Source organism: Manacus candei, unplaced genomic scaffold (genome assembly GCF_025592945.1).
Source record: "Manacus candei isolate 608988 ecotype Guabito, Panama unplaced genomic scaffold, ASM2559294v1 h1tg000127l, whole genome shotgun sequence".
NCBI classification, from domain to species: Eukaryota; Metazoa; Chordata; class Aves; order Passeriformes; family Pipridae; genus Manacus; species Manacus candei.
The window spans coordinates 553966-581476 of NW_026138175.1; the positions used below are offsets into that span (position 1 = coordinate 553966).

General features: G+C 56.4%; 4 protein-coding genes across 9 annotated transcripts; 1 reads left to right on the top strand and 3 right to left on the bottom strand.

Moving 5' to 3' along the window:
• The first annotated feature begins 771 nt into the window (after positions 1–771).
• On the top strand, positions 772–8658 carry ZC3H12A (zinc finger CCCH-type containing 12A). The gene is made up of 5 exons (XM_051770934.1): positions 772–1237; positions 4153–4292; positions 4822–5056; positions 5550–5656; positions 5759–8658. The coding sequence occupies exons 1-5, from the start codon at positions 837–839 to the stop codon at positions 6766–6768; spliced, it is 1893 nt and encodes a 630-aa protein (XP_051626894.1). The 5' UTR covers positions 772–836; the 3' UTR covers positions 6769–8658.
• Positions 8659–11858: 3200 nt separating this feature from the next.
• On the bottom strand, positions 11859–16891 carry LOC127462394 (uncharacterized). Its single transcript, XM_051770970.1, has 6 exons — positions 16865–16891; positions 13543–14190; positions 13259–13352; positions 12997–13163; positions 12824–12926; positions 11859–12549 (listed from the first exon to the last, which is right to left on the bottom strand). Exons 1-6 carry the CDS (start codon positions 16889–16891, stop codon positions 12494–12496), a joined length of 1095 nt encoding a protein of 364 aa, XP_051626930.1. The 3' UTR covers positions 11859–12493.
• On the bottom strand, positions 16159–22801 carry MEAF6 (MYST/Esa1 associated factor 6). 6 transcript variants are annotated; one of them, XR_007900433.1, is made up of 9 exons: positions 22673–22801; positions 22450–22565; positions 22283–22370; positions 21718–21763; positions 21013–21205; positions 18159–18188; positions 17998–18055; positions 17364–17397; positions 16159–16904 (listed from the first exon to the last, which is right to left on the bottom strand). XR_007900433.1 is itself a non-coding variant. In XM_051770962.1 (8 exons), exons 1-8 carry the CDS (start codon positions 22766–22768, stop codon positions 16896–16898), a joined length of 612 nt encoding a protein of 203 aa, XP_051626922.1. In that variant the 5' UTR covers positions 22769–22801; the 3' UTR covers positions 16159–16895. The 6 variants fall into 6 exon arrangements, 4 of the variants coding, with proteins under 4 accessions (XP_051626922.1, XP_051626923.1, XP_051626924.1 ...); XR_007900434.1 differs by lacking the exon at positions 18159–18188; XM_051770962.1 differs by lacking the exon at positions 17998–18055.
• A 528-nt stretch (positions 22802–23329) lies between these two features.
• Positions 23330–27356, bottom strand: SNIP1 (Smad nuclear interacting protein 1). Its single transcript, XM_051770971.1, has 5 exons — positions 27264–27356; positions 26814–27184; positions 26635–26737; positions 25645–26204; positions 23330–24745 (listed from the first exon to the last, which is right to left on the bottom strand). Exons 1-5 carry the CDS (start codon positions 27354–27356, stop codon positions 24481–24483), a joined length of 1392 nt encoding a protein of 463 aa, XP_051626931.1. The 3' UTR covers positions 23330–24480.
• Positions 27357–27511: the final 155 nt, after the last annotated feature.

Below are 27511 nucleotides of genomic sequence, written 5' to 3' on the forward strand. Positions count from 1 at the left end.
CCAGGGCCTTGTTCTCCTGACAGCTCCAGACACCCACCCCAGTGAGGGGCAGCCCCGCCTGCCCCACACACCCCACAGGGGCAGGAACCCTCCCTTGGGAAGCACCACACGTGTGTTCAGAGCTCCGGGACTGTGTTAACGTGTGACACCCGCCCCGGCAGGGACGGTGGGACTGAGAAAGGGCCAGAAACGGAATTTCCATGTTTTAACGTTTGTAACCAAGAACTGGGAAATCCTCTGGGGGACCAGCTCTTGTGCCCCGGTGCCGCAGGACCACCTGGGCTGGCTCGGGGCCCTGCGGGTCCCTCAGGGGGGCACGGGCGGCCCGGGAAGCAGAAGGGCACATTTCCCTGCGGAGCGGCCCCGTCGGGGCAGGTCAGCCACGCTGCGGCACGGTTTGCACAGGCCCCAGGTGTTCGCAGCCGGGACGTGTCCGTGCCCCTGTCCCTGTCCCCGTCCCTGCCCCGTTCCCGGCTGCACCAGGAGGCTCCGGCGGGGCCCGCAGCAGCGGCAGCAGCAGCGGCGGGGCCGGGCGGGGCGGGCCGGGAAGGGAAGGGAAGCGAAGCGGCCGCCGCTCCGCTCCGCCCCCCCCGCTCTGCCCTTTCCGCCCCGCGCGGCGCTCCCGGGCCGGGTATAAAGCGGCGGCCGCGCCCGCCCCGCTCCGGCCCCACGGAGATGCGGCGGCGGCGGCGGCCCGGTGAGCGCGGCGGGCGGCTCCGGGGCGGGGGCTCGGCCGGGCCGGGAGGGGAGCGGAGGTGGCGGGGCCGCTGCTGACGCCGCTGTCGCCCCGCAGGTCCGGACGGCGAGCGGAGGCCGCGGGCGCCCCGCCGGGAGCCATGAGCGCGGGCAGCGTCGCCCCGGGCTGGCCTGAGGCGCTGCCGGGCGCGGCCCGGCCCGCGGCGGGGATGAGCGGCAGGGAGAGCCCCGAGGGGCCCGGGGACGGCCCCGAGCTGCAGCTGAAGGTGGATTTCTTCCGCAAGCTCGGCTACTCCTCGGAGGAGATCCGCGTCGTGCTGCAGAAGCTGGGCCTGGGCGCCGACACCAACACGGTGCTGGGGGAGCTGGTGAAGCACGGCCCGGCCGAGCGGGACGGCCCCGAAGCCCCGCCCGAGCCCGGCGAGGCCCCGCTGGTCCCCCGGGGGGGCGCCGGTAACAAGTCCCCCGCGCCCGGCCCCGAGGAGACCGAGAGCGACAACCTGAAGCCCATCGTCATCGATGGCAGCAACGTGGCCATGAGGTGCGTGCGGGGCCGGGTTTGTGTGAGCGCTGGGTCTGAGCTGTGCCGGGCGCACGGGGAGAGCTCCCGTTCCTGGCTGTCACCGCTGGGTGCCCGGGCCGGGGCTGGGAATCCTTTCCGAGGTGCCTCGCCAGCACCTCGGCTCTCACGCGGACGAGCATCGCGTTTGCCAGTGCGGGCTGGTCCTGGCACGGCCCTGCCCGCCCAGAGCCAGCGGTCACGGGGCAGTGACAGGGCAGCCGAGCTTCCTGCGAAACACACGTTTCCTCTTGTGCTCCAGCGCTGAGGGGATAACTGAAGGTATATTGTCCTCTTAATCAGTGTCTTTGTGTAAGTTTCCTTGTCAGGAAGTTGCTCAATAAATAATTATAGGGTTAATTAGAGAAGACTTTTTGTAATACAGAGCTGTCTCCTGCGTTGGAGCCCAGTCTCCAAATTGTGACTCTTGTAGTTTGGTGAAGTTCTGTACAGTGTAGAGAATGAAGTGTTGAAGGTGTCACCAAAGCAGGGCTGTGGCTCGTCCTCAGCATCTTGAGTGTCCTGGTGCTGCTGGCACAGGTCCTGTCAGACACTGTGACCAGAGCACCCAGAATCTCAGGGCTGGATATTTATTGGTGTGGTGTCCCAACTTTCACCTTGGGTTTTGCTCCCACGATGGTGAGCATTGCCTGCCCCCACCCCAACCCCAGCTGCTCCCTAACCCTTGGGGTAGTCCTGGACTCTCTTTAATGCACCAGGTTCAGAATTGGGCTATGAAAGCTCCTTGTGTTGCAGCTGTTGCAGAGGCCACTTCCTTTGCTGTGTATGTTTGTGTGCAGATTTTATAAAAAATAATCCTGGGTGGAGGCAGAGCCTCTACATGTGTTGTGGTAGGTTTGTCTGAGGTGAAAGTGCTGCACGGAGGTTGGTTTGCAGGTGTGGTTTTTCTCCAAGCCCTGGTTGACAGTTCTGAGAACAGGACTGAGAAAAGATGGGGCACAGTTGGCTGTGCAGCTGGGGCAGAGCTCAGGGCAAACGAGGAAATGGGGATGGCAGTGGAGTGTGAAAGCCATGCCCAGGGTCCCTGCAGGAGAGCCTGTTCCTATCCAGCCCTCTCCACAGTTTTTCAGGCACTATGGAAAATGGCCCATTGTGAGCTTGGGCTGATAAGTGACTCTGGCAGCAAAGTTTACCTTGGATAAGTGCTTGAGCTTTAACAGCAGGATTGGGTGTGTTTGTGAATGAGGAGCCTCTTACCCGTCAAAGTTATCCCTAAATGCAGAGGGGAACTCACAGCAACTGTGAGTCAGGGCAGGCCAGAGCCCAGGGTCTCACAGGAGAGAAGCAGTATGGCTTTCTTTAAGCAATTTGCTAGAAGGGGAATTCCATTCTGAAACTTCCTGTATTGATGGTGTGATGTTCCCTGCTGATTCATTTGCAGTGTGTACCGGCCTCCCTCAACAGCTCTTGACAAACTTATGCAAATCACAGTGGAAATTAGTTTTTACTTCCTTCTAAGGGAATTTTTCTTTGGCTGCTGCCAAATCAGATCAGCCCAATTAGCTGCTTTCTGGAGGTTTGAGGTTGGTAGCAGGGACTCAAAACCTGAACTAAAACTTACAACCCACCAAAAAACATTGGGTTTTTACGTATCCTACTAAAAGATTACATGCTTGGATATTTATAGCTATACTCATCTGATGTTAGAGAAAATTTTTAGAGCACCTTCTGATGGTGACTGTGAGCCTTCTGTAACTTGAGATTTTTATTGGAGATATGTTAGGCATCTTTTTCTATGTTAGTTGTGTTGCCAAGTGTTTTAGTTCTTTTAGAATAAGTATCTTTGTACAGCTCTTCAACTTCCTTTGTAGTTTCAGCGAGAGGGTGAGGCCAGGAGGGGAAGTGAAGTTTCTCTGTTGTGGTGCCTCTGCAGGAATGGCTCTGGGGAGGAGCCCACTGGGCTGCTGAAGGCTGGGGGGAGCTGAAATGTCATTCAGGTGTAGATGGGAAGAGTAAGACTTGGGAGAGGTAGTGACGAGGTGGAGAAAATTCCTGAATTCTAAAAGCAGCTGCCTTCAGTGTAGTGCATGTTCCTAGAATGCCCTCAGGGAACACAGGCTGCTGGATCCCCAGAGCCACAGACCGGGCTGGAATACAGAGAAGTTGAAAGTTTGCCAGAACCATTATCAGCATAAGAGCTGATTGCACTGTAAATACTACTGCTTGTAAAACAGGAGAGGTAGTTTCCTCTTAGAAGTTCTGGAAACTTATTGATATGACCTAGTGAATAATTAAGAAGCATTTTTGCGTTGGTACGTGGCTTCTGACATGGTTGTCAAACTCTGTTCTTCAACTGCCATGAGCTGTTCATTCATCCAGCACTGATCATGTTCACAGGAGATGCTTCCATTTTGTGCAAATAGTGCATTTGTAGCTGAATTTTTGAGCCAGAATGTAATGAAGAAGCATAAAGAGTGCATAAAATATCTTGTTTTCCTGAAGTGATCATAACAACTTTGCAAGCAAACTGCCAGTGAGGGACCAGTGCACCCTGGCAGGGGACAGCCACTGGCATTAGCTGGCAGTGTAGAACTAAGGGGGTTTGGGATCACATTGTGCTTGGGGCTAAAAATAACCACTGGGAGTCCAGGGTTGAAGCAGAGGCTGTTTCAGAGCAGCTGCAACAGTTCCAGCTGCTTCTTCCCAGTGAGGATTTGGGTATTTACTGGTATCCTGAGGTGCTGAAAGGAGCAGTGAGGTTGGGCAGGTCTGGGTGAGGGTGTTTACATGAGACAAGCACCCAATGCTGCCTGTGCTCCTCAACACTTTACTGAAGCTTGTCCAACTTGCTGGCTCCCTTTGCTTGGTGCATTGCCTGACTGGTCTGTACTGAATAAGGAAGTTAATGAAATCCTTAATTTTCTCCTTTGCTGCAGCCATGGGAATAAAGAAGTGTTCTCCTGCCGAGGTATCCTTTTGGCTGTCCAGTGGTTCTGGGACAGGGGACACAAGGACATCACAGTCTTTGTGCCGTCATGGAGGAAGGAGCAACCCCGACCAGATGTACTCATAACAGGTGTGGAAATATGAAAACCAAAAGTAGCTTTTCAGGCTGACTCTCTGTCACTTAATGAGCTTGCAGAGTTCTGCCTAAGTCAGTAATTAACTTCAGAATGGAAGGTCTGAGTAGTAGGAGATACAGCGAGCCGAGCTGACCAGGGAGAATTAGTCATTAACTTCTCTCCTAAGCAAGCTTTTGCCTGAATCAGCTGGAGTAATTCTGAGAACCAAATGTAATACTGCTCTGCTTCATAACTTTTTGTCTCATTTCTTGATTTCCACCCCCCCCTTGAGGGATATACTTTGTGCTGTATTTGACTGAAGCATGTTTAGTCAGAATTATTCAAATTGAGGGGAGTTTTCTGTGAACTTGTAAACATCTGAGATTTCTGAGTGACTTGGAACGGAGGTGATCGAGGTCGAGTACAGTCTGGGTTGTGCAGAGATGGGATGATTGCCTGGGTTTAGTTGTTCACTCCCAGTGACACTGTGTGTGTGAAGGCCTCTGGGCTGTGCGGGTGTGCTCACCGCTGTGTGTGTTCCAGACCAGTACATCCTCCGCGACCTGGAGAAGAAGAAGATCGTGGTGTTCACGCCGTCCCGGCGGGTCGGGGGCAAGCGCGTGGTGTGCTACGACGACCGGTTCATCGTCAAGCTGGCCCACGAGTCCGACGGCATCGTGGTGTCCAACGACACCTACCGCGACCTGCAGAACGAGCGGCCCGAGTGGAAGAAGTTCATCGAGGAGCGGCTGCTGATGTACTCCTTCGTCAATGACAAGTACGGCCCCGTCCTCCCGGGCTTGGGAGAGGCGTCCCTGTGAGCCTGCTGGCTTGTTTTAATGAAGCAGCAGCAAGCGATGCGTGAAAAGAGCGAATGCTGGTACAGAATTAAAAAAAGCTGGAGGGACACAAAGGCAAAAGGAGTTGGAGGCGTCTCAGTTAGCTGCTCGTGGTGTGGAGCCAGGAGCCCTGTTGTAGTGAAATTCCCAGGAGAGCTCCAGGGCTTGATTTCCTCACAGAACAATTGTTAGCAGGCCCAACAGCAGGTGCTAGTTCTGGTCAGCAACTGAGCACTAAACCTCTTCTGTGCTTGAAGGGAAGCATTTTGTGCTGGTGTGGACTGGGTGACAGGAGGGTTATCTCTGCAGAAAATGGGAGAGCTTTGTGGGGCTCAGATAGCTTTTAATATTCAATAAATTTGGGGACTTTGAGAAGTGAAATCCTGACCCAGGAAGGTGAACTGTTCCTGACTGAAATTTGTTTTTCTTTAGGTTTATGCCTCCAGATGATCCCCTAGGGCGTCATGGCCCCAGCCTGGACAACTTCCTCAGGAAGAAACCTGTGGTGCCAGAACACAAGAAACAGCAGTGCCCTTATGGTAAGATGCCTCCTACATGTGAAGGATGAGGTGTCTGTGCAAGTGTCATTCATAATTTAGCCAAATCCAGCTGCTCATTCCATGCTCTGCCTTTCCTCGCAGGGAAGAAATGCACTTATGGAATTAAGTGTAAGTTCTACCACCCTGAAAGGATCAACCAGCCCCAGCGCTCGCTGGCTGACGAACTCCGTGCCAACGCAAGGCTGTCTCCAACCAGAAGCACCAGTGCCAAGGAGGAGAAAAAGGGCAAAAGAGTCTCCCAGGCAGAGCTCTTGTGCTCTGTGCCCTCGGAGAGCGACAAAAGCTCTTTGCAGAAGGTCTCTGCAGACAGGAAGAGCTTGGCCCACAAAGCCAAGCCCAGCGACGTTCCCCTTCAGGCCAAAGGCTGTGTGTCAGGGGGTGTCCCCCTGAACAGTGGGAGCCACAGGTCCTCTGACAGGTACCAACAGCCTCACATGGACTCTCTGTCTTATATCTCTCAGGAGCGTCTCGACTCAGGCATCGGGTCTCTGGAGAACCAGCTGTCTGACATGTGGCCTCACAGATGTACCAGTCACTGTGATCATTCCCATGCTGAGCAGGTGTCTGTCTGCAGCTGTGGTAGGCAGAGACCCGTGTACCCACATTCTCCCAGCCTAGAGCAGAACGATCTGGTCTCTTACAAGCCCGGCTCCCATAAATCTTCCTCCTCTGGTGCTAGCTTCTTGCAGTACAGCCCTGAGGTCTCTCACTCAGGAGCACCCCACTCTTTCTCGGGCTATGGGGTGCCTGTGCACCCGGGCAGTGCGGGGCAGTTCAGCCTGCCCAGCGAGTTCAGTGCCCCCCCGGCCCCCTCGCGGGAATTCTGGTCGGAGCCGTTCCCGGTGCGATCCCCCGGGGCCCGCGCCCCCCGGGCACTGCAGAGGGGCCTGGGCCCGGCCTACGGGGACTCGGGGCCCTGGGCTGGCTCGGAGCAGTTTGCAGAGGAGAGGGCCAGCGTGCACATCAAGCTGTGCGGCATCTTCCACCCGCACCTGGTGGACGCCGTGATGAGCCGCTTCCCGCGGCTGCTGGACCCCCAGCGCCTGGCTGCCGAGATCCTCACCTACAAGGCTCAGAACCCGGGCTTGTGAGGGCAGTCGGCTGTGGAGAGGGCTTGAGGGGGCTGTGTTTGCCTCTGCAGCTGCCACAGTGCCTTCCGAGTGCTCCTCCTTACTCCTTGGAAGTGCCAGAGCCCAGCTGGGTGCTGGATGCCAGGTGTGGGGTGCTCACAGCCAGTCCTGCTCTAGCTGTGACCGTGTGCCCTTCGGAGAGGTGGGAGCACCTGGGGGCCCATCTTCCCCAGGGGCTGCTGAGTGGGAGCAGAGCCTGCAGCTGCAGAGCAGGACTGTTCATTTGGGGTTCATGAGAATCTGGCACACTCTGAATTACTGCAGTTGTCCAGAACTGGATGTGTTCTTGCCCCTCCCAATACCTTCAGTTTTGAGATGGCTTTGTGCACTATGGAGCTAGAGGGAAAACTCGGGGAGGCTCTAAGAGAGAAGGGGATGCTACCTTTGCAGTGGCCTATGGCTGGTTTGTGGAGACCCAAATGCATTGTCAAAACTGTTCTTAACTCCTCACTAAGCCTCTTTCCTAAATCCCACCATGTGGATCTGTGGCAAATGTTGGATTGTAAATCCAGTCTAAAGATGGGTTTAGCTGACTTTAATTTGGTCTTGCTGGTGCACTTCTTTAATGATGCTTTCCACAACCCTCCCACCTCAGCTTTCCTTCCTGAGGTGAGGTAATTCTCCCACAAGTGCTTAGAGAGCTGCTCAGCTCCTGGAGACCAGGAGCCAGGAGCTCAGTCCTTACTCAGGAGGAGTGGCAGACACTGCTCCAGAGCTGCATGTGCTGACAGCTGCAGTGTCAGAGCAGGGGGGTGACCTGAGCACCCTGTGGGTACTGCCCTGGGACAGCCACCTTGCTGGTCAGTGGCCCAGGCTGGGTCTGTGCAGTGCTGATGAGGGTTTATGATGTGCCTTTTGCCTTCAGACAGCAATAGAACAGCTGTAGTCACATCTGGACTGCTGCCAGGCCCTTCTTGAGGAGTCCTTAATATTTCTCTCTGTAAAGCTGATGCTTCATCTTCTTCCTCACCAATGTTCCCCCATCCCCTTTGGCTGTGCCCAGCTAGAGCAGCATCCAGAATTGTAGAATAAGAGTTATTTGGCAAGACTGTTCCTGTTTCATTTCCTCTTACTCTGTAAGATGTTTTCTACTGTAGATACTGTAAGAGATTTTAAATATGCAAAACCAGTTGCTGTAGTAATTGGTTCTGGTCCTGGAATTTCGCTGTGCTTGGGACGCAGAGATGTTCCTGGCACTTGCAGGCCAGAAGCAGTTGATTTGTTGATACACATTGTATCTGTGTGTGTTGTTGTTTTCTAAATACAATACGCCCTTCTGTGGTTAAACCAAGGTCGTTGAGTGGCAGATTAGGAAGTGGAGAGTGGAATGCAGCTGGTCCTGGAACCCTCCTGGGAACAGTGTTGTCCATTCCTGCTCTTCCCTCTTATGTCCGAGGAGTGACCTGCCCAGACTGGCACCATGTGCCATGAGACCACAGGGACACAGAAACCTGTATACCTGGTTAATAATGATACATTACAAATTGGTAATGTTTCATGTTAGTAAGCAAAATGCTTCTTAATTTTAAGTAACCTGATACTTTGCATATTTGTAAATTACAGGAAAAATGGTTTTTAATGTTATTGTCCAGCACTTTGCTGCTTGCAGTTTTACTCAGTGCTGTTCTTGCCTCAGCCACGTGTTACTGGGCGAGGTGGGTTTGCCTTTCTGGTGGAATGCTGGTATCTGCTGCTTCTCTTGCAATCAGAAGATTAACATTTTGTACTCCCCAGCTGACACTTGCTGAATTTTCTGTATCACTATGCAGTATAGTCACGTACCGAGTGGCCATGTGACAGCCACGGCAAAGGAAGAACTGTGTTATATAAATAAAAATTGCTGAGTTGGCATATTTGGTCTCTGGAGGCTTTTTGGAGGAACATTCAACATTTTGGCTGGCATTCCATGAAAAGTTATAAATTATCCTTCCTCCCCTGGGTTCCCCTGACAGGCTTCGATCTCCATATGCAGTCTGAGGGCTTGTTATTGACAGGCTGTTAATTGATACAGCGAGACCAAAACATCCAAGTGCTGTGGCAGATAAGAGCAGGAGCAGTGTTTGCTGTTTGTTTGGCAGCACTGGGGTTTCTCAGTGCCTGGGGCAGGCACTGGCAGGGGAAGGTGGAACCAGAGGAGTTGTGGGTGTCTCAAGTGCTAAAGCACAGAACACTCATGGAACTTCTGAAATCAGCATGAGCTGTGTTCAGTTTTAAGGGACAATTCCACAGTACAGTATGGAAACAAATACATATTTTATTCAGTTATGGCACATCCATGCCAGCTGTTGAGTGTGGAATATGCAAACTGTCCAGACTTTGCTCTGAAGGTTTGTTATGGACTGGAAGTGCAGCAGGAATATCAGTGCTCACTTTGCTGTGTGAGGATCTTCCCCTCCCACCTGCTCGAGTGCAGCACAGCACATTCTTATCTCACCAATTAAATAACTTTATGGTCTGTATTCAAACTTGGGCTCTTCCTTTACCACAGGGCCATGACTCTGTAGTTAATCAGAAACGAGGGAGGCAAGTGCTCCCAGGGACAGCTGCCTTTCAAAACAAACCTGGAACTTCACAGTCTGTGAGATCTGTTATTGGCTGTGGCAGAGGAACTCCCTGGGGACGTCACTGCAGTGACAGAGCTCACGTGGCTCTGGGCCTGTGTGGTGGGGGGATGGAGTGTTGCAGATCTGAGCACACCTTGAACCAGGTGTGGAGTTTGCTCCTGTCCTTGGTGGGGTCTGTAGCTCAAAAATGCTGCAGGGTGTTAAGGCTGCTTTTCCTGTAAAAGACCTTAATAGGTAATTCTAGTTTTGCAGGATGTGCAGGGGTTGGGGGATGTTTATTTTTGCTTCCCTCAAAGCTGATCTGACAGAATTAAAGGAATCAGTGCAGAGGTTCATTATTGGAGCAGTTTGGGAGGGTCAGATCTGGTCAAAGCTGTTCCCACAAGCTGCTGCCTGTGCTGCTGGGGCAGCTGGCCCACTCAGCTGCCATCCCACTACTGGTCTCGGAATTCTCTCCTGTCCCACAAGGTTCTGTGGGAGCAAACCTGCCCCCAGAGCATCCCATGTGTTCTGGGTAAGCACTGCTTCCCAGGGGCCTGCTCACCAGGACCTGGGGAAATTGGAATGCTAATTGGAACTGCTGCTGCTGCACATTTTCCCCACCTTGCACAGTCTGCAGTGAGCTGGTGGAGTTGCACACATGGGCAGCCTCACTGGGCTGTCAGTGCAGGATTTCCTCTCATGTTTTGGGGAGAGCCTGCCATGACTGGTGGGTGTTTGCTTTGTGTGCTGGGCCAGCCAAAATGGGTCAGATCTGCTTGTCAGCTCATGGGCTGTTGGGGGGAAGGAGGTCACACATGGGCCTGTTGAAGGTTTCCTGTGCTCAGGGGGTTCCCAGCCCTCATCCTGTGGGCTGTGTGCTGTTGAGCTCGGGGGAGGCAGCTCCTCTGAGCAGCCCAGCCCACTCCCTGGGGCTCACTCTCCTCTCCCTGGCACCATGGCCTGTGCCGCCCTTGCTCACTGGACTTCCACCTGAACCCAGCTGGTTCCTCCCATCAGGGGATTTCCAGGTTGTGGCTAGATCAGTTCTAACTTTTTAAGGCATTTCCAGAGGCAGGAATCTGACCCGAGGTTCCTGTGCAGGCCATGGGAAAGAGGCTGGTGTGTAACAGGAGCACATGTGTGTGTGTGCCCTCAGGGGGGATATGCTGATGTCACCCACCTGGGGCTCCCATACACGGGAGCAGGTTCAGCATCAACCCACTGTGTTTCCCCAGTGCTGAGGCTGCTGCTCTTGCAGCAGAGAGGAAGAGGTGTCCCAAACACAGCAGCAGCTTTGCACTCTGTACCTCAAACTTCTTTTGCAACACAGCCTTGCTGTAAGACAGAACTGCAGGAAGCGAGTAACTGCAAAATAAATGTTGCACCCAAGAGAACAGAAAGGTGCTGGGGAGGAGCTGGGTGCTGTCCCAGCGTGGTGGGAGGGGAGGCTGGTGCTGGAATGGGATGATGATGGCAGTGCTACCTGTGCAGGTGCTGTCAGCACTCGCCCTCCAGCCATGTGTTTTTTCAGTCCTGTCACCTGCTTTCCTCAGGGATTAGGCCCTGAGGATTATATCCCTTGTACCCCCACGCTCCCCAAGGCCAGGGGCTGCCCCTCAGAGCCAAAGCCCTGCTGGCAGAGCAGCTGCCAGCTCAGCCTTTCTGAGGAAGCCACAGGCTGGGAGCAGGGAACAATATTGCACAAATACACTGGAGTAAACACAGCCTCGGGTTGAGCAATAGGTCAGGAGGATTTGCATGGTGTGGTGGCCTGGGAAAGGTTTCTGTGGCCTGGGAAATGTTCTGTGGCCTGTGAGGCGGCTCTTCCCTCTCTGGGGACAGGGTGGTCAGGGGCAGGGAGAGCTGGTGGCTGCAGCTGATGCTGTTTGATGTCACCCTCCACCTCCTGAGCTGTGTCCCTGTCCCTGTGGGGCTGGCTGGGGATTTCCAGCCCAAGGATTGCCACGGGAGAGGTGAACAGTGGCTGCAGTGGGGACGGGACCTCATCCCGACACTGCAGAGCTGCTGTGGGACATGGCCAGTGCTCCCACTGTCTCTTTGTGTGGATGCCTCTGATCCCTGCAGGAGAGGGATGTTTGAGGCTGCAGTGCTGTCCCCAGAGCAGTTCATTTGCAGGACCTGGTTCATTTTGGTGTTCCTGAGCAGCGTGGGGCTGTGCCCCCTCAGCCAGGTGGGTGTGGGTGAGTCAGGCCGCTGCTATTTGTGTTGCATCAGTTCCCTGGTGTGGGAGCTGCACGGACACGTCGGACGGATCCTGCCGATCCCTGCCTGCTGCAGGAGCCTGTCCCCAGCCCTTGCCACAGGTGGGTGCTGGTCCCTGCTCTGCTTCAGTGAGAGCTCATCCTGTCCCCCTCCCCAAAGAGCTGGGACCTGGGGGTGCCGCTGTCCCAGCTCTGCCGGGGAAAGACCAGGTGGACACAACCGCTGGGAAGCAGCCGCCTGTATTGAACAGCCCCAGCACAGTGGGGACCCCGGGGTGGGGCAGGACACAGCCCCTCTGTGCTCAGCCACTCCTGGGCCCCTCAGCCCTGCTCTGAACGGGACCAGAGCTCCCAGGGCTCATCATCTGGGGGATGAGGGGGGAGCCACTGTCAGGAGAGCTGGCCCAGCCCTGCAGCACGTGCAGAGCTGCTGACGGAGGGGCCGGGTCTGGCCCACGAGGAAGTCAAGGGGTGAGTTTTGCAATCCATTGCTCCAGCAGCTCCAGCTTGTGCAAAGTGTCTGTGGCCACTGGTGAGCAGACTCCTTGTTCCTGGAACCTCCCAGCAAGGTGCAGTAGATCAGGAGGATGCTCTTCAGTGGGCTCCACCAGAGCCAGCCCCACCAGGGCACAGTCAGCCCTGGGGTGGCCCTGGGCAGGGGGGTGGCTGTGACTCCTCCTGGGGCAGCCCCAGGGCCAGCAGCTCACCCTGACCTGCCCCTCGGCTGGTTCCTGCTCCTAAGGAATGGCTGCAGTTCTGCTGGATGGGGCCAGGCCTGGCTGGCACCGACGGGTGGAGGCACATACAGGGACACAGCAAAACAGCTGGGACTGCACCATCCTGGCCTGTGTCCTGAGCAGCCTGGGCAGGGAGGGACGTGTGGCTCCTTGGTGACTCGCTGATGCCCTGCTCACACCTTCACTTAGGCTGGGTGGTGCCGCGTGGTTGCCACAGTGGCTCTGTCCACCGGCGTCCTGGGACAGAGCACAGGGGCGAGAGGGGATGTGATGGCCAGAGCTCTGCCGAGTGTGGGAGCACCCAGCCAGGCTCCTGGTGGGAAGTCATGCAGAGAACTGGGAGCTTTTCCTGGCCCCCTGCTCCCAAATACCCCCCAGGGCACCCCAGTGCCACCCAATGCCCAGGAGGGGAACTAGTGGGCTCCCCATGCTCCCCATATTGCCCCATCCCCAGCTCTGGTGGCAGCTCCCTGTGCCCCCTCCAGTCCCCAGCTGTACCTTCTGGGCTCACCTTCTGGGCTCTCTCCCTCGCTCCCACTGGCACTTTGATCCTCCACCTCCCCCAGCAGCTCGGGGCTGTCGCTGCGGTTCCATTGCCATGGCAGCTCCTGCAGCTGGGACAGGGTGTGACGGGCTGGGCTGCCAGAGGGGGCTGGGGGGGCTGGGACCCCACGGGGCACTCACCCGCTGGCGAAGGCTCTGTTGTTCCCGCAGCAGCTCCAGGAACCGGCTGCTCCACAGCAGCTTCTCTGCCCCCAGCTCCGTGCAGAGGAAGCGGACGTCGGCCTCCAGCCCCTCCAGCCTCTCCAGCACGGCCTCACTGGCATCCCCGTGCCCCTGCCACTGCGCCACTGCCCCGGCACCACAGCTCAGCTGCTGCCAGCACCCTCTGCCACCTGCCAGCCCCAGCCTCTGCCCCAGGGACATCCCCAGGCTGGGGACTCACCTGGCTGCCCAGGCTCCAGCGCAGAATCGGAGCTCCCATTCTCCTCCTCCTCCTCCTCGCTCCCCTCCAGTCTCAGCTGCAGCGATGTTCTGAGCTGGAAGTCAACATGGACAGTGGGGACTGACACATCCATGGGCAGCCAAGCCTGGATGGCCTCTGGCACTGACCCTGCCAGGGGAACTCCCCTGGTGCCACTCAGTGAACTCTGTCACCGGGCTCGGCCATGTCCCAAGAGCTGGCAAACGGCACAGTCCCTGTGGTGTGGGGCACGTTGGGGGATTTACCTCCTCTGTGACCTGGAAGGCACTGTCCCAGCAGCTCTTGTAGCAGATCAGCAGGACCTGGGGAAGAGAACAGCTCACATCTGCTCTGCGGAGTGCAGAGCCTGGAGTGATGTCCCCATGTCCCCAGGGCTGTTGGTGGGCAGAACCATACAGTGCCTTGAGCCAAGAGCCAGCCCCCGCAGGACAAGGGCCCCAATCCCGCAGCTGCGCTACCAGATGGTGTGGTGACACGGTGACACGGTGACACCCCCCAGCTGCCCCAGTTGCACCAAACCACAGTCCCCAGCACCACTGGTGCAGAGGTTGCAGCCCAGCAGACCTCCAGCCCCCCAGACACACCACGTTAGAGCTGACACGTGGGGGTCCCTGGGAAGGGCCCCGCGGTACCGACCCACGAGAGCCTCCAGAGCCAGCGCAGCCCCCGCAGCGCCGTCCCGCAGAGCCACAGCAGCCACCAGCACCCGGCACGCAGGGGCCGCCCCCACCACGGCCCCGGGGGGCTGCGCTGCCGGCCCATGGCACCCCGGGAGCAGGACACGGAGGGGACGGCCCTGCAGGCCCCGAGCCCACGCCTCGCTCTGTGCGATGGAGGGTTGGGTGGCAGCCGCCCGGTGCCACCACACGCCAGTGCCTGTCCCAGCTCGCCACCTGCCAGGACAACGAGAGGGAGCCTGAACGTCTGTGGGGCCAGATCCCCTCACGAGGGACACGCGCTCGGCAGGGACCCCCGGGCCCCCTCCCCTCTGCCCCCTTACCCAGCCATGCGCTGCCTCCTGTCCTGCCCGGTGACAACCCTCGGCCCAGATGAACTCCTGCCTAATCCTCTTGGTGACGAGGCTGCGCAGGGATTAGCGTTTCCCTGCTCCACCTTTGGGGGCCATGAGGACAGTGGCTGCTCTGCAATCCTTGTTTTCTGTGCTCAGGATCCATCTTTCACAAGCAAAGGACTTGGAATTTATTTCTAACCTCTACTTTTGGCTTTCGTGAGCATTTGGGTAAAGCCTGTGCAGCTCTGAATCCTGTGCCCAGGCACTGGCCATCCTGGGGGTCTTTAGTCACTCAGGCTCTTTAGGAAGGAAAATAGAAATCTTCAGAAATCAAATGGAGGTTTTAGGCACAAGTGTCGGAGTCAGCGGGCGGCTGCTGAGTGGCAGGACCTGGCAGGGAACAGCTGTGCCTTTAACTGAACCAAGCATTTGCCATTTTGCTTTCTAATCAATGTGCTCCCCCCAGGCTGCTGCCATCAGACAGGAGCCTCGGCAGAACAGGCTGCCCCCTCCTTCGGTGACAAACACTGCCGGAGGCGGGACTGGCTGCGGTTCCCCCTTGTCCCTGCAGCACCCCCACGTGTCACAGGGAACGTGGAGCTGCCTGACCCTGTCACACAGCCCGCCCGCACACAGGGCTCCGAGCTACACCAGCCCTTTGCTGCTGCTCAAAAATGTTCTGCCCAGAAAAGCCTGTCAGCTTTCCTCAAGGTCAGAGGTGCAGCAGAGACTTCAGCCATCCCTGCTTCTGTACCGAGGGCAGGGAATCAAAACCATCAGCTGAGAGTTCTCTTTTCCAAAACTGTAGAGCAGCAAGGCCTGTTTCCTAGATCTTCCACCCCCCTGTATTTAACCTCTGTAATTTAAAACACACAGAAGTAGGCCAGCTTTGCAGCTTGGCCTTTAAGCTGCTCCACCCCAACCCCCCCCACTCCCTGCTGTGGAGAAGCAGCCACCAGCCCCAAGCACAGAGAGCAGGTCCCTGTGGGATAAACCAGCCCCTGAGCAGACACACTCCCTGTGGGATAAACCAGCCCCTGACCAGACACACTCCCTGTGGGATAAACCAGTCCCTGAGCAGAGACACAGCTCCCTGTGGGATAAGCCCCTCCTGAGCAGAGACACAGCTCCCTGAGGGATAAACCAGCTCCATCCAGGAACAAACACAGAGCTGTCTTGATCCCGGACCAGACCCAGCTCGAGGGAGAACTCTGCTCCTGTGCCTCCACCTTCACTCAGGTCCTGCCCTGCATGGACTGGGGTGCCTGGAGGGAGCTGAGAACGACCCCAGGGGATCAGAGGAGCAGCAGAACGGATGAACCCTTGGCTGTTTCAAGGGCCACACACACTCTGAGGGCTCAGTGACACCCCTGTCCCAAGGCCCCTTTCCCAAGGCTCTCCCCATCAGCAGGGGTTACACAAATACACAGCAGCACCACTTCCAACAGCAACTCCCCACCCTGAGGGAAGCAAAGCTCAGTTCCACAGCAGCACCAAGGTCCTGACCTGGGGGCTGTGAGCAGCACCTGGCCCTCACCCCTCTGCACTGCTCCAGGGACAATCCCACCAGCTCATCCCTGATCCACGGGCAATCTGCCAGCAGCAGCAGAACCCAGGGACATCCCAGTCCTGCCTTGCACAGCTGGGGATTGGAGCCTGGCACTCCCTGCAGCCACAGCCACTCCTCAGTCACAGCCACCCGAGGAGAGAAAGCACCAAGGGAACCTCCCGGGGGCCACGGGACAAGGAACTGCTCCCGTGCCAACGGGGAAGACTCCAGCAAAGTCCTCATAAAACAGGTGGACAGTAAAAAGCACCAGGAGTCAAAGTTTGGACTGAACGAACCATGGGAAGAGACAAACATGGAACTTTTATTGTTTATGTACAAATGACAGAAGTTTGTATTAAAAAGAGAATCCACCCAAAGTCAGCGACAGCAAAGAGCAAGCTGGCTCTGAGCTCTGGCCCTTCCTGCACCTAAATCACTGTGGAATCTTGGGAGATGGTGTTTAAAATGAAAGAGAAAAGGGTTAAACCACCTTCTCTGCTTGAGTAAGAATCAAACAAGCTGCTCCACAAAATGAAGAACCTTCCACTACACGGATTAAACAAAGAAACTCAAAGTCGACTTTTAACTATACACTTTGGCTTTAAAAAAACCACAATAAAACCAACAAAAAACCAAACCAAACCTACAAAGCTAAATATCAGCAACAAAAGTAATCTAAGTCTCACAACATGGATGGGACACACAATTCTACCCCAGTTTCAGTGGCAAAGGAAATGCCTCTCTGAGGGTCTGCAGGTGGCAGGGGGGCAGCAGCATCAGCCATTTCAGCACGTTCCCGACCAAGGTGGAAGCACAGAACAGTCAGGAATTCAGGACTACTACTACTACCTACACCACCTTAGTCTTCCTGCAACTCAGGTGATTTAAAAATGACGCAAAAGTACATGGTCCAGGATTTCCTCCCCCCATCCAAGTCCCTCAGAGTGAGTCACTCCAGCTGCAGCTGCCATCCTGCTTCAGGGCTTCTCAGTGGGGAGTCACAGACCAAACTCCTAGGAGCATCAGCACTCATGGCTCTAGTAGTCCTGCAGAGAAAGGACAGCACAGGCACGTTAACACCTTCCCACCTCTGATTCTGCTCATGGAGTTGGGGGAGCTCAGTCCTCTCTCATCTCACACACCATTAGTTGCAGGCAAACCAGATTTTTTTTTCTTGTAGCTAAACATTGAAAAGGATGAAGCCTTCCAACCCCAAGCATCAACTCAAACCAGATGTTTTCGATGCTCCAGGTAATGACAAGGTAACAGGGTGCAAATCAGCTTTTTCCAGAAGTGCACAGGAGTTACCTGTGACCCTGTCTCAGAACAGCCCAGCTGGGCTCAGCTGCTGCTACAGCCACAGGACAGTGCTGATCTCACACTGTGACACTCCTCAAACAAGAACTTAAATGACAGCCCAGGGAGGGTTTCTTAAGCTTAGGAGTCAGGCAGCCCCTCGGGTGTAGAGTGAGCAATGAAAACACGGACAGAGCACAGATACTTACGGCTCTTGGCTTTTTGTTTAACTTGAGATCAATCCTGTGGTTGGAGAGACAAGAGAAACGTCCATGTCAATACCTGACCCGACACCAGAGCTACTGCACAGGGCACAGCTACGACAGAGACTACGGTTAATCCATCCATTCCCAACTGGCTGAGCCAGGGCGCTGTCCCAGGATTACTGGGAATGAGAGCAGCAGGAGAGTGGAGCCGTTATTATTTGCCAAAAAGCAGATTCCATCCACTCCCAGACAGAGTTAATCAAGGGGCACAATCAATCACAGGGCAGTTAGGCAGGTGAAGGGGGGGACTACGCATGCTCTATGTTAATTTAATCTGTCAGGGGTGTAACTATGCCACAGGTAATTATCCAGACATAGTGGGAGGGTTATTTACTCGGATAGAGAGAGGAGTTAGGGTGACAGGGATTATATGAGCCAAAGGTATTGAGCTTAGTACATTTTTCCAGAAGGAAATATCAAAGTCTATACTAATCTCCTTAAGCAGCAAAGCCAGAAGAATCAGTTTTTAAACTAAGTTTTAAAGTTAAAAAGTTTTATCTATTTAAATATGAAACAGAAAGGTAAAGAAGAGTGAAGTTAATTTAATTTTTGCTGAAGTTATTAAATAAAATGTTACCTCCATCACGCTTTTCTGTTTTTAAAAAAAACTTCCCAGCCTAACCTAATATACATACCTACAATTAAACAGATAAACTAGGGGTTAGCGAGGTCTCAAAAGGCACATTGGTGTCTACACACTAACAACACAGCACAAGTACTAATTCAAGTCAAACTTACTCAAAGTCATAATCAAACATGCCAGACGGGCTGAGGGGCAGCATTTGAAAGGAAGAAAGCAATAGAAATTAATATACTAATGAATTAAATCAATTAGTTGATTAGCCACCCTAGCAAGATTGCTAAAAAATAAAATAAATAATAAAGCCAGTGTTCAAACGCCATCAAGTTCTTCAGGTATCTTAACCAGGACTGGGCACAAAAAGCACTCTGGAATGGCAATCCAGAGTCCCCCTCCCCACCAGATCTCTGGGAACAAGAGGTTAGCACAGAGGTGGGGTTGGTTTACAGAGGGGATTTTAGGAGCTGAGAGGGGCAGCTGCCAGACCCTGAGAGTGCAGAGCTCAGGGCTGGGAGAGGAACCCGTGGGCTTGGAAAACCAAACAGGGGGGTCAGGGAGCAGGGGTGGGCTGGGCTGCCAGGGCAAGGCAAAGGTGGTTCAGGCAGAGGCGAGAGAACTTGGTGCCCAACTCAGCACCAGGCTGTTCCTCCCCACACCCCCCCCAGCTAACGAGGGACCAGAGTTATTTGGCCAGAGCTGATTAGTTTAGTGACAGTCCCACCCCTTCCACAGGTGCCACAGCACAGCCTTCAGACTCAGCTCTGCCCACAGCTGACACTGGCTGGGAAGGCTTGACCGTGGAACCCCATTTCAGCCCTGCTTTGCTAAGACCAAACACTTGTTAGCCATGGAAATGGCTGAGCACACAGAAAATACCCATCCTGGCCTCCCTGTGGTGCTGGAGGGAGCAGAGGGTGACAGCAGAGGCTCTGTAACCTCCACCCTGTGTGTAGCTGAAGCTGTGTCCCGTTGACCCCGTGCTGCCCAGTCTGCCCCAGTTCCCCACAAGGAACCCCAGTGAGGCCGTGCTCCCTCCGGGGCCTGTTCCCAGCACCTCCCGGCTCCCCAGGAATGGGGGAGTGGAACCCAGAGGTGTGCTGGTGAATGGAAGAGCTTCTGAACAAAGAGAAACGCCAACATTTCGGTTTATTTTTCTCTTTTTCATGCCAGGACACTCAGGACACAGACCCATAGGTCTGGCTGGAGTGGGGCCTGTTAACGCTCTTGCTGCACACTCAGGTCACTGGGATGGGGTTGTTGCTGGGTTTTTTTAACCTAAATATACATGAAAATTGTTTGGTCTTGTCTGCCAAAATTTAGGGGATAGTCAGTAACAGCAATCACAATTTTAACAGAGCTTTTATTACAGAAAAATTTAATTGTCTTGTTTTAATTATCTATCTGGCCCCGTTAAGCATTACAAACAGTCCATTCCTGCCTCCCTGAGCCCCTCAGCACTGCAGGTGTGTCTGACAGGCCCTGGGGACATGGAGCTGCCCCAGCTGAGCAGAGCAGGGCTCCTCTGTCCAACAGCCTGACCTGACAGCAGCAGCCACAGCTGCAGAGGGGAGGAACGGGAAGGAACCCAGAGCCACACAACCTGTCGAGGGGCAGCTTCCCCCAGCTCCTGTCGCTAAAATCCGGGTTTATGGAATGGAGCAAAGGGATTTACATCATTTACAGCACCTGCCCTGCACCCCACCATGTTGCTGGCCATGGTTTGTCCAGGGAAGTGCTTGGGAGAGTATTTTATAATTTGTTTGAAATGACAATTTTCTTAAGCTGTACTTCAGTTTTACAGGTTGTTTCTCTGGACTTGTTCACGGATGTAGTTTCTTGTGTTATTCCTGAACTTCTTCCAAATATCTACAGGCAAAAAAAGAGATTTGAACTTCTTTGGATTCCCAGCTCGTGAGGAACCAAAGGGACATCCAGTCCTTTTGGGTGTTTGCCCAATTCGGGCTGCTGTAGGAAGGAAATTCTAACCTAAGAATTAAAGACACGCTAATGACTCAACACCTAATGAAGGAGAAAAAAGAGTTAAGCATTTTTCAAGCAGTGTACCTACCTCATGTCCCCACCCCAAATGCCCCCAGCCCCCCTTGTAAACTTTTACCACTTTAAACCACTTCTCTCTTTAACTGCATGGGCAAGTCCCTTAAAGAGGAAGCCCGTCTCTTCCCAGAGCCAACAGTTCAGAGTCAGCACGGGCACTCTGGAGTTTTAAAAGCTCCATTACTTCTATTAATCCTTAGGTCCCAGCTCCAGAAATCTTTCCAGGAAGGTGCAGCTCTGCAGTGTCTCCTCTCCATGGATTTCCATGTTTTTCCCTGTTCAGGGCCTGACTCACAGGCCCTGTCACTGCAGGGTCTGAGCCACCAGCCCATCACCCTCATCACACCTTAGGGGCAGAGCTGGACAGATAAATCCAACCAGAAAGAGTTCTGGGAATGTGTTTCAAGTGAATTTCGGGTCAGTTTAATAACAAACACTCTGAGGTGAAGGTGACACAGCAACTCCTCTTTGCCAACACAGAGACTGGGCTGGGATATGAGAGCTGGAAGGCATTGGAGTGGAAATCCAGATACTGGGAGTGCCCACAACCCCCAAAACATTCCCATTTGCTTTCCCCCCTCCTCCAAAGAAAGCACTGACATTCCTGTCTTACTGGGATCTGCAGAAACCAAGCAGCAAGAACAGGAGGTCAGGACCTGCTGGAAGGAATCAGCTTTATCCTCCTGGAGAGAAAGCAGAGCTGGAGAAGCTGCCCAGCACAGCTGTGCCACAGCTGGAGGGAGCACCCTGTGCTGCTGGTTTAACTTCCCCAGCACTTTCCCCAGCTCAGTACAAGGGCCCCGGGGTCCTGCCAAATGCCATGGGATGCACAGCTACAAACCAGGAAAACCTCCCCAGCAACTGACCCCAGCTGCCCGTTACTCCAAAGGTTACAATAAATTCAATCCAGCCCCAGCCACCTGCTCAGGTGTCGAAGAGGCTGCTGATCCCACTGACCTGTGTCTGTTTTTGTTCTTCCGCTTTTTGTGGCTGCTGTGGTGGCTCCCAGAGGAAGTGGAGGAAGCAGCTTTCTGGGGCTTCACCCCCTGCACGGAGCCATCCAGCTCTTCAGCATCCTCCTGATTGGGCTCATTCTCCTGGTTGTGGAAGTCTGGAGAAGTGTCACTCTCTGTGCCACTGCCTGGCTCCCCTAGAGCGGGACAAACCCAGGTGAGCTCCCGGCTGCCCTGGCACAGCCCTGAGTGGGACACACAACCTGGGAAACATCTCTGCAGGACAGAGGAAGCTGCTCCTCAGCACTGAGGCTCTCTGGAACCACATCCCATTTGGTGCTGATCACAGAAATGTTTTTAAATATCCTGGAGGTAAGTGGCCCCCCTCCACGTCCCTCATGACTGACACACCTACAGTGATGAGGCGCTCCAGCTCTTCCAGCCTCTTCCTCCAAAAAGCAAAAACCCACTTCAATTCATTTTCTGCACAACAAACCCCTGCTGAGCGTGGAAGGTACTCAGGAAGTTCAACTCCAGTTGTTCCTCACAGCACCCACTGGAGTGGCCGGGAGCAGCCCAAGGGCAGCATCCACAGGGCCTGGGACAGGAGCCCCGAGTCCAGCCCAGATCTGGAGAGCTGAAACAGGGCTGAATGGTGGGGAGAGTGAAATTCTTCCCAAATTCCCAGAGAAATGACAAAGTGACTTACGCTTCTCAATGAGCTGGTCCTGGACTCCAGCTAAAGCACTGACAGCCTGGAAAACCGAAAGGGATGTCAAGGCAAGCAGAGATTCATTTCCCAATGCTCAGAGCACAGAGCTCAGCTCACAGACGTGTCCCTCAGAAGTGCCCATGGCCCAGAGGCACAGAGGGTGTGGAGCAGGGACAGCCAGGGGACAGCAGTGACACCAGAGACAGGGGCCCGGGGTTCTGACTGCCCTCCCACTCCCTGGACATCCAGGAAAGGGGCTCTGGAAGAGGCTGTGGGGTGGGATGGAGGTGCTCAGGTCAGGGAGACAGGGCAGGTGCAAGAGTTCCAATGGAAAAGTGGCTCTGCAGCAGCACAGGGGAGCATGGCAGGACCGGGGCACCAAGGGACAGGGATGGGGACAGAGATGGGGACAGGGAAGGAAACAGGGATTAAAACAGGAAAGGGGATGAAGATGGGGATTAGGACATAAATGGGGATAAGGATGGGGGCGGGGATGGGGACAGGGACGGTCGTGGGGTCAGGAGCATCTGCTCGTCCTGCCGATGCCCATCCCGGCACTCACCGCTGCCGAGGTGACCGAGGACTTGCTGAAGAGCCTCTCGGCCTCCTTGAACTTGCGGTTCCTCCGGTCGTTTTTGCTGTTGGAGTTCCTGAAACAGAGACAGGCGGGATGGCGGGGCCGGGCCGGCGGGGGGGGCCGGGCGGGCGGGCAGAGCCTCCGCCACTCACTTCTGGTTGGTGAGGTACCGATCCCAGCCGCGGATGATGTTCCCGTACATCTGCGTGTCCTCCAGGTAGCTGCCCTCGAAGGCGTAGATCTGCCGCTCCAGGTTTGCCAGCGTCTCCTGCCGGGAACACCGCGGCGCATGGAGCAGGCCCGGCCGCGCCGCCGCCGCCGCCCCCCCGCCCCGGGCCGCCCCCCGGACCGCCCCGAGCCCCTCCCGGCGCTCACCGCCAGCTCCTGCTTGCGCTTCACCAGCTCGGCGAGCTCCCGGCGGGTGTCCGGGATCTGCGGGGGCCCGCCGGCCTTGGCGTGCAGCGCGGCCATGGCGGCGCGGCCTGCGCGGGGCGGGGCGCGCGATACCGGCAGCGGCCGCGCGGGGGCGGCGGCGGCACCGGCGGGGCGGGACCCCCGAGCCGGCCCAGCCCATCCGGGGACAGCGGCATGGGGACACCACGGGCATGGGGACAGCACCGGCATGGGGACACCACCGGCATGGGGACAGCACCGGCATGGGGACACCACCGGCACGGGGACACCGGCCCGGGGACACCACCGGCACTGGGGACAGCACGGGTACGGGGACACCACCGGCACTGGGGACACCACCGGCATGGGGACACCACCGGCACTGGGGACACCGGCACGGGGACACCACGGGCATGGGGACACCACGGGCATGGGGACAGCACCGGCACGGGGACAGCGGCCCGGGGACACCACCGGCACGGGGACATCACCGGCACGGGGACATCACCGGCACGGGGACAGCGGCCCGGGGACACCACCGGCACAGGGACCCCACCGGCACTGGGGACACCGCGACACGGGGACACCCGGGGGATTTACAAAGCCTTTATTTAAAAACCTCCTGGAGTAGATACAAAGGAGCTCCTCCTGCTCAAACCCCCGTCCGAAACCCCACGGCAATGCCCCGTATTTACACCGTCAGTGTTTCCAGCCGCGGGTACGAGAACGGCCGGCGGACAGTCCGTACACGGCAGGGACCAACAAACAGGTGCGGCCACAAACACCCCGCGAAGTGTGGGAAATACACATTTAACATAAAGCCACGGGGAGGAGACAGTAAAGACTGTGCAACCCCCAGTGAGTGGGATTGGTGCTTCTCTTCCTAAACGCGATTTCTTTACAGGGGGAGACTGAGTTAAACAAGGAACTAAGGTAAGTTTTTTATAAAAAGAGAACTTAAATAGTGCAAACTCTGGTTCAAACGTGTCACCACATCGAAGGAGTTTCCGTGTGACAAACAAACGCTGTGGCAGGGTGGGATCAGAAATAACAGCTCCAGCTTTTGACCCAGACACTCCACATTCAAGGACAGCGTCAGCATCGAATGTGGGAACATGTGGGCAGACCCTGCCCTCAGCCCCCGTCACAGCCTAGTCACCTGAAATCCCAGGAAGTGTTTAAATTCTGTTTCACATTCCCTTGTGATTTCCAGGCAAAAATCCAGTGAAATGCCCTCCCTCAGTCACCATGAGGCAAATTAAATACCCAAAACATACAAATACAGGAGGGGCTTTGCCACATTTCTGCCCTTTCAGCAGTGACCTGGATAAATTCTCCTGTCAGAACCTCCAACAGGCAGAAGAATTTGGCAAACTACTGAACGGGACGTGCATCGGGGACTCTCTAACTAACATTTCAGTCTGTAGGATTTTCAAAGGGCTATAACAAAACAGGTCATAAAAATAATTTTCCAGATGTCATCTGTGTTTGACATGGTTTGCTGGCACTGTGTGTGCAGGGTTTCCAGCACCAGAGCTTTCATGTCCAGGTGCTCTTCTGCTTGTTGGGAGACAAATTAAATGAAAGTAAAGCTGTATTTCCTGATATGCAAAACCTATAAAAGATGAATAATCAGCAAAGTCCCCCAAAACAAACTGTGAGAACAGACCAGCAACAGAAAAAGGACTTTAAGGCAACAAGAGGCATCAGTGCTGTGATGCTCCGTGGTCATCCCGTTCAACTGCAAAGAGTTTCTCTCCTCTGCCCTTCTCCAACTTCCTCCTCATCTGTTAACTGTCAGACTCTTCTTCCTTTTCCTCATCCTCATCATCGTCCTTTGCATTGGCCTCAGACTTATCTGAGGATTCGTGGAGCAGGACGTACTCCCTGCTGCTGAACCCGAACTTGAGCACGTCCTTCTCCTTCAGTTCGTAGTAGCGCTGGGGCTCGATGCGCTGGTTGTTGAGGAAGGTGCCGTTCCCCGAGCCCAGGTCGATGATGTAGGGCCTCACCCTGCGGCCCACGGTGCCATCAGCTCGGGTGTACTCCACCAGCCTGCAAAACACAAACACTCAGTCACAAGAGAGGCACAGAGAACATGCCCCAAAGGCAGGTGAGACAGAAATCGTGCTCCACGAGCAAGTAGGTTTCTGCAGAGAGCAGAACAGGCTGAGGAGAGCAATGAGAAACTGTGTGTGGCAGAGCAGGTTCTGAGAGGCTGCAGCATCCCCTAAGCCTCTGGTGATTTCACACAGCAACTCTTGCACTGGGAGAGATAATGTTCCCCAAGAGAGCACCGCTGCTGGCAGCAGCAGCACCCCCCTGCTGAGTCAGAGCGAGAGAGCAAAGCAACAAACCTTTCCTTGAAATGCTTTCACTGCCAATCACACCTAGTGTGATTCCAACCCGGGTTCACACCCTACCCTGTGTCTAACCCCACCGTGTCATTTTTCTACTTGTGGCTAAATAAGAGGAATTAAAGGTATCTTTGGGTCACTGCTGGGAGAACCCATGGCAGTCACACAGAAATTTAATTTCTAAAGTAATGTAAGCGTAGAAGACCCTTCTGGAAATTTTACTATGAAGAGATTTGAGTTTTTCGCTTAAGGAAGCTTTCCTGCCTGGAAAAAGGCATCTTTCCCAGAGACAGTTTTAAATGTTTTCTCCTCCTGCATTCCAGAGGAGCTGACTCCCAGGTATGAGAGATGAGTTCTTGCAGACATGTCTGAAGGCCCCACAGGGGAGTGGGGGGCCCAGGGGTGACAAAAGCCCTGAGAAGAACAGAGAGTGTGTCTCTTCCTCAGGCCAAGTGCAGACTCGTGTTGGTATGTTGAGCGTCCCCACGTTTGGAAAACAAATTCCCCTAAACCCTTCCACTGCCTGGCCCTCACACAGACCGACAGCCGTGCACTGCAGGGGGTTTGGTCTGTGCTTCATCCCTCCCAGGGGCTCACCGGTACTGGAAGACGGCGTGCTGCTTGGAGCAGGAGGGGTGGTCGATGGGGATGTCGGCGATGCGGCGGTGCCGGCCCAGCAGGTAGGCGCTCTGCCGGTGGATGTACATCACGGGCAGGAACTCGTCGTTCTTGAAGGGGTACAGGCGCCAGCGCGTCTTGGGCACGCGCGCCTCGGGGGGCTCGCTGTACTTGATCACCACCCCCCGGAACGTGTTGGTGTCCTCCAGCAGCGCCCCCGACAGCTCGAAGCTCGGCTTCTCCTTGTTGGCGGCCGCCTTCTCCTTGGGTTTGCCCTCGGGCGGCCGCAGCTCGGGGTTGTGCTCGGCGCTGCCCTGCCGGTGCTCCCGCCGCCTCTCGTTGTAGAGCTCCCTCTCCGCCTGCTGCTCCCGCAGGGTCTGCGCGTCCCGCTCGTGGCCTCGAGCCCCCGGGTTCTTCCTGCGCTCCGAGTGGTCCCTGTGCCGGTCCCGGTCCCCGCTCCGGTCCCGCCGCTGCTCCTGCTCTGACGAGTGCCTGGGCTTGCGCTCCTCGTTGCCCCTGCGGCCGTGCTCGTCCCGCTCCTGCAGGGCACAGGGACAGGCTCTGGGTCCGAGCGAAACCCCAACCCCACACACCGACAGCACGCTCTGGGGCAGGCGTGTCCAGGTCCGACACAGCGCCAGACAAACGGATCTCCTGCCCAAATGACTCCCGTTCCCACAATTTGCACCCACTGAAGCACAAGAAACAGGCGGTATCGCCAGATCTGGGCTCAGAGTGCAGCTGCCAGGGACGTCCGTGCCGCGGCACAGGCTGGGCTCGCACGGGTGCTCCGGTCACCGCTGGCACGGCCTGGGGTGGGCAGACCCGTCCAGACCCCCCTCCGCTCAGGGACGGGCTGCAGGGGCCGCAGAACCGAACTGCCGAATGAGGAGGCGCCTCCCGTGCCCGGCACGGTCGAGTCTCCGGGAACAGCCACCGGGGCCACGCCGCACCGACAGCACCCTTTACCTGCTTCACCCTCACGGTGCCGTGGTACGGGCTGCGGCTGCGGCTCCTCCTGCCGCGGGGCGAGCGGCTCCTCCGCCCGGACCGGCTCCTCCGCCGGGGCGACCTGGAAAACAACGGGAGGGGGGGTGAACGGCGGGGGCCGGGCCGTGCGCGGGGCCCGAGCAGCCGGGCCTCCCTACCTGCTGCCGCGGCTGCCCCGCCGCTCCTCGCTCGGCGGCGACGGGCTGCGCCGGGGGCTGCGCCGCTCGGCCTTCACGGCCGCGTCCCTTCGCCGCCGCTCCCGCCGCCGCTCCCCCCCCCGCCTCCATGGCGGCCGTGCCGACGGAAGTGCGGCCACTTCCGGCCTCGCGCCACTTCCGCCCGCCTGAGCGCTGCTGCGCCTGCGCGGGGCCGCGGCGTCGCGGTCGCCACGGCAACAGCACCCTTGGCCGCCATGGCGGCCCCGCCGGAGTCGCTGCTGCGCTACTGCCCACCACAGCTGATCAGCCGGCGGGGCGACAGGGCCTCCGCGGGGGTGAGCGGGGACAGGGGCACCGAGGAACACCGCGCTCTGCCGGGGGCGAGCGGGCCGAGGGCGCCGCGCTCCCCCGCCCGCTCCTACCGCGCTCTCCTCTCCGGCCCCCGCAGGCCCGCTCGGCGAAGACGACCCCCTCGCCGCCGCCCCGGACACCCGGCGCCGTCAGCCCCTCCCCGAAGCACCCGCAGGAGCTCCTGAACGCCATCTTGCCGCCGCGGTGAGCGGGGCCGGGCCGGGGCCGGCAGCGCCCGGCGGGCCCCGGGGCGCCCCATAACGCTTCTGCTTCTCTGGCAGGGAGTGGGAGGAGGCGCAGAAGCTCTGGGTACAGGAGGTGTCCACCGCGCCCAGCACCCGCCGGGA

Bases quoted from the DNA above. Each gene is read 5' to 3' on its own strand.
- ZC3H12A (XM_051770934.1), top strand. From the start codon at position 837: ATGAGCGCGGGCAGCGTCGCCCCGGGCTGGCCTGAGGCGCTGCCGGGC. The intron at 5,057-5,549 runs GTACGGCCCCGT...GTTTTTCTTTAG, and splicing joins TACTCCTTCGTCAATGACAA to GTTTATGCCTCCAGATGATC. The intron at 5,657-5,758 runs GTAAGATGCCTC...CTTTCCTCGCAG, and splicing joins GAAACAGCAGTGCCCTTATG to GGAAGAAATGCACTTATGGA.
- LOC127462394 (XM_051770970.1), bottom strand. From the start codon at position 16,891: ATGAGTGCTGATGCTCCTAGGAGTTTG. The intron at 14,191-16,864 runs GTCTGTGACTCC...TTGTCCTGGCAG, and splicing joins CTGATGCTCCTAGGAGTTTG to GTGGCGAGCTGGGACAGGCA. The intron at 13,353-13,542 runs GTAAATCCCCCA...GTTGACTTCCAG, and splicing joins CCTTCCAGGTCACAGAGGAG to CTCAGAACATCGCTGCAGCT.
- MEAF6 (XM_051770961.1), bottom strand. From the start codon at position 22,768: ATGGCCGCGCTGCACGCCAAGGCCGGCGGGCCCCCGCAGATCCCGGAC. The intron at 22,371-22,449 runs GTGAGTGGCGGA...TCTCTGTTTCAG, and splicing joins CGGTACCTCACCAACCAGAA to GAACTCCAACAGCAAAAACG. The intron at 21,206-21,717 runs GTAAGTCACTTT...GTCCCGCTCTAG, and splicing joins GGACCAGCTCATTGAGAAGC to GGGAGCCAGGCAGTGGCACA.
- SNIP1 (XM_051770971.1), bottom strand. From the start codon at position 27,356: ATGGCGTTCAGGAGCTCCTGCGGGTGCTTCGGGGAGGGGCTGACGGCG. The intron at 27,185-27,263 runs GCCTGCGGGGGC...CGCCCCCGGCAG, and splicing joins GGGTCGTCTTCGCCGAGCGG to AGCGCGGTGTTCCTCGGTGC. The intron at 26,205-26,634 runs GTAAAGGGTGCT...TGTGCCCTGCAG, and splicing joins GCACCGTGAGGGTGAAGCAG to GAGCGGGACGAGCACGGCCG.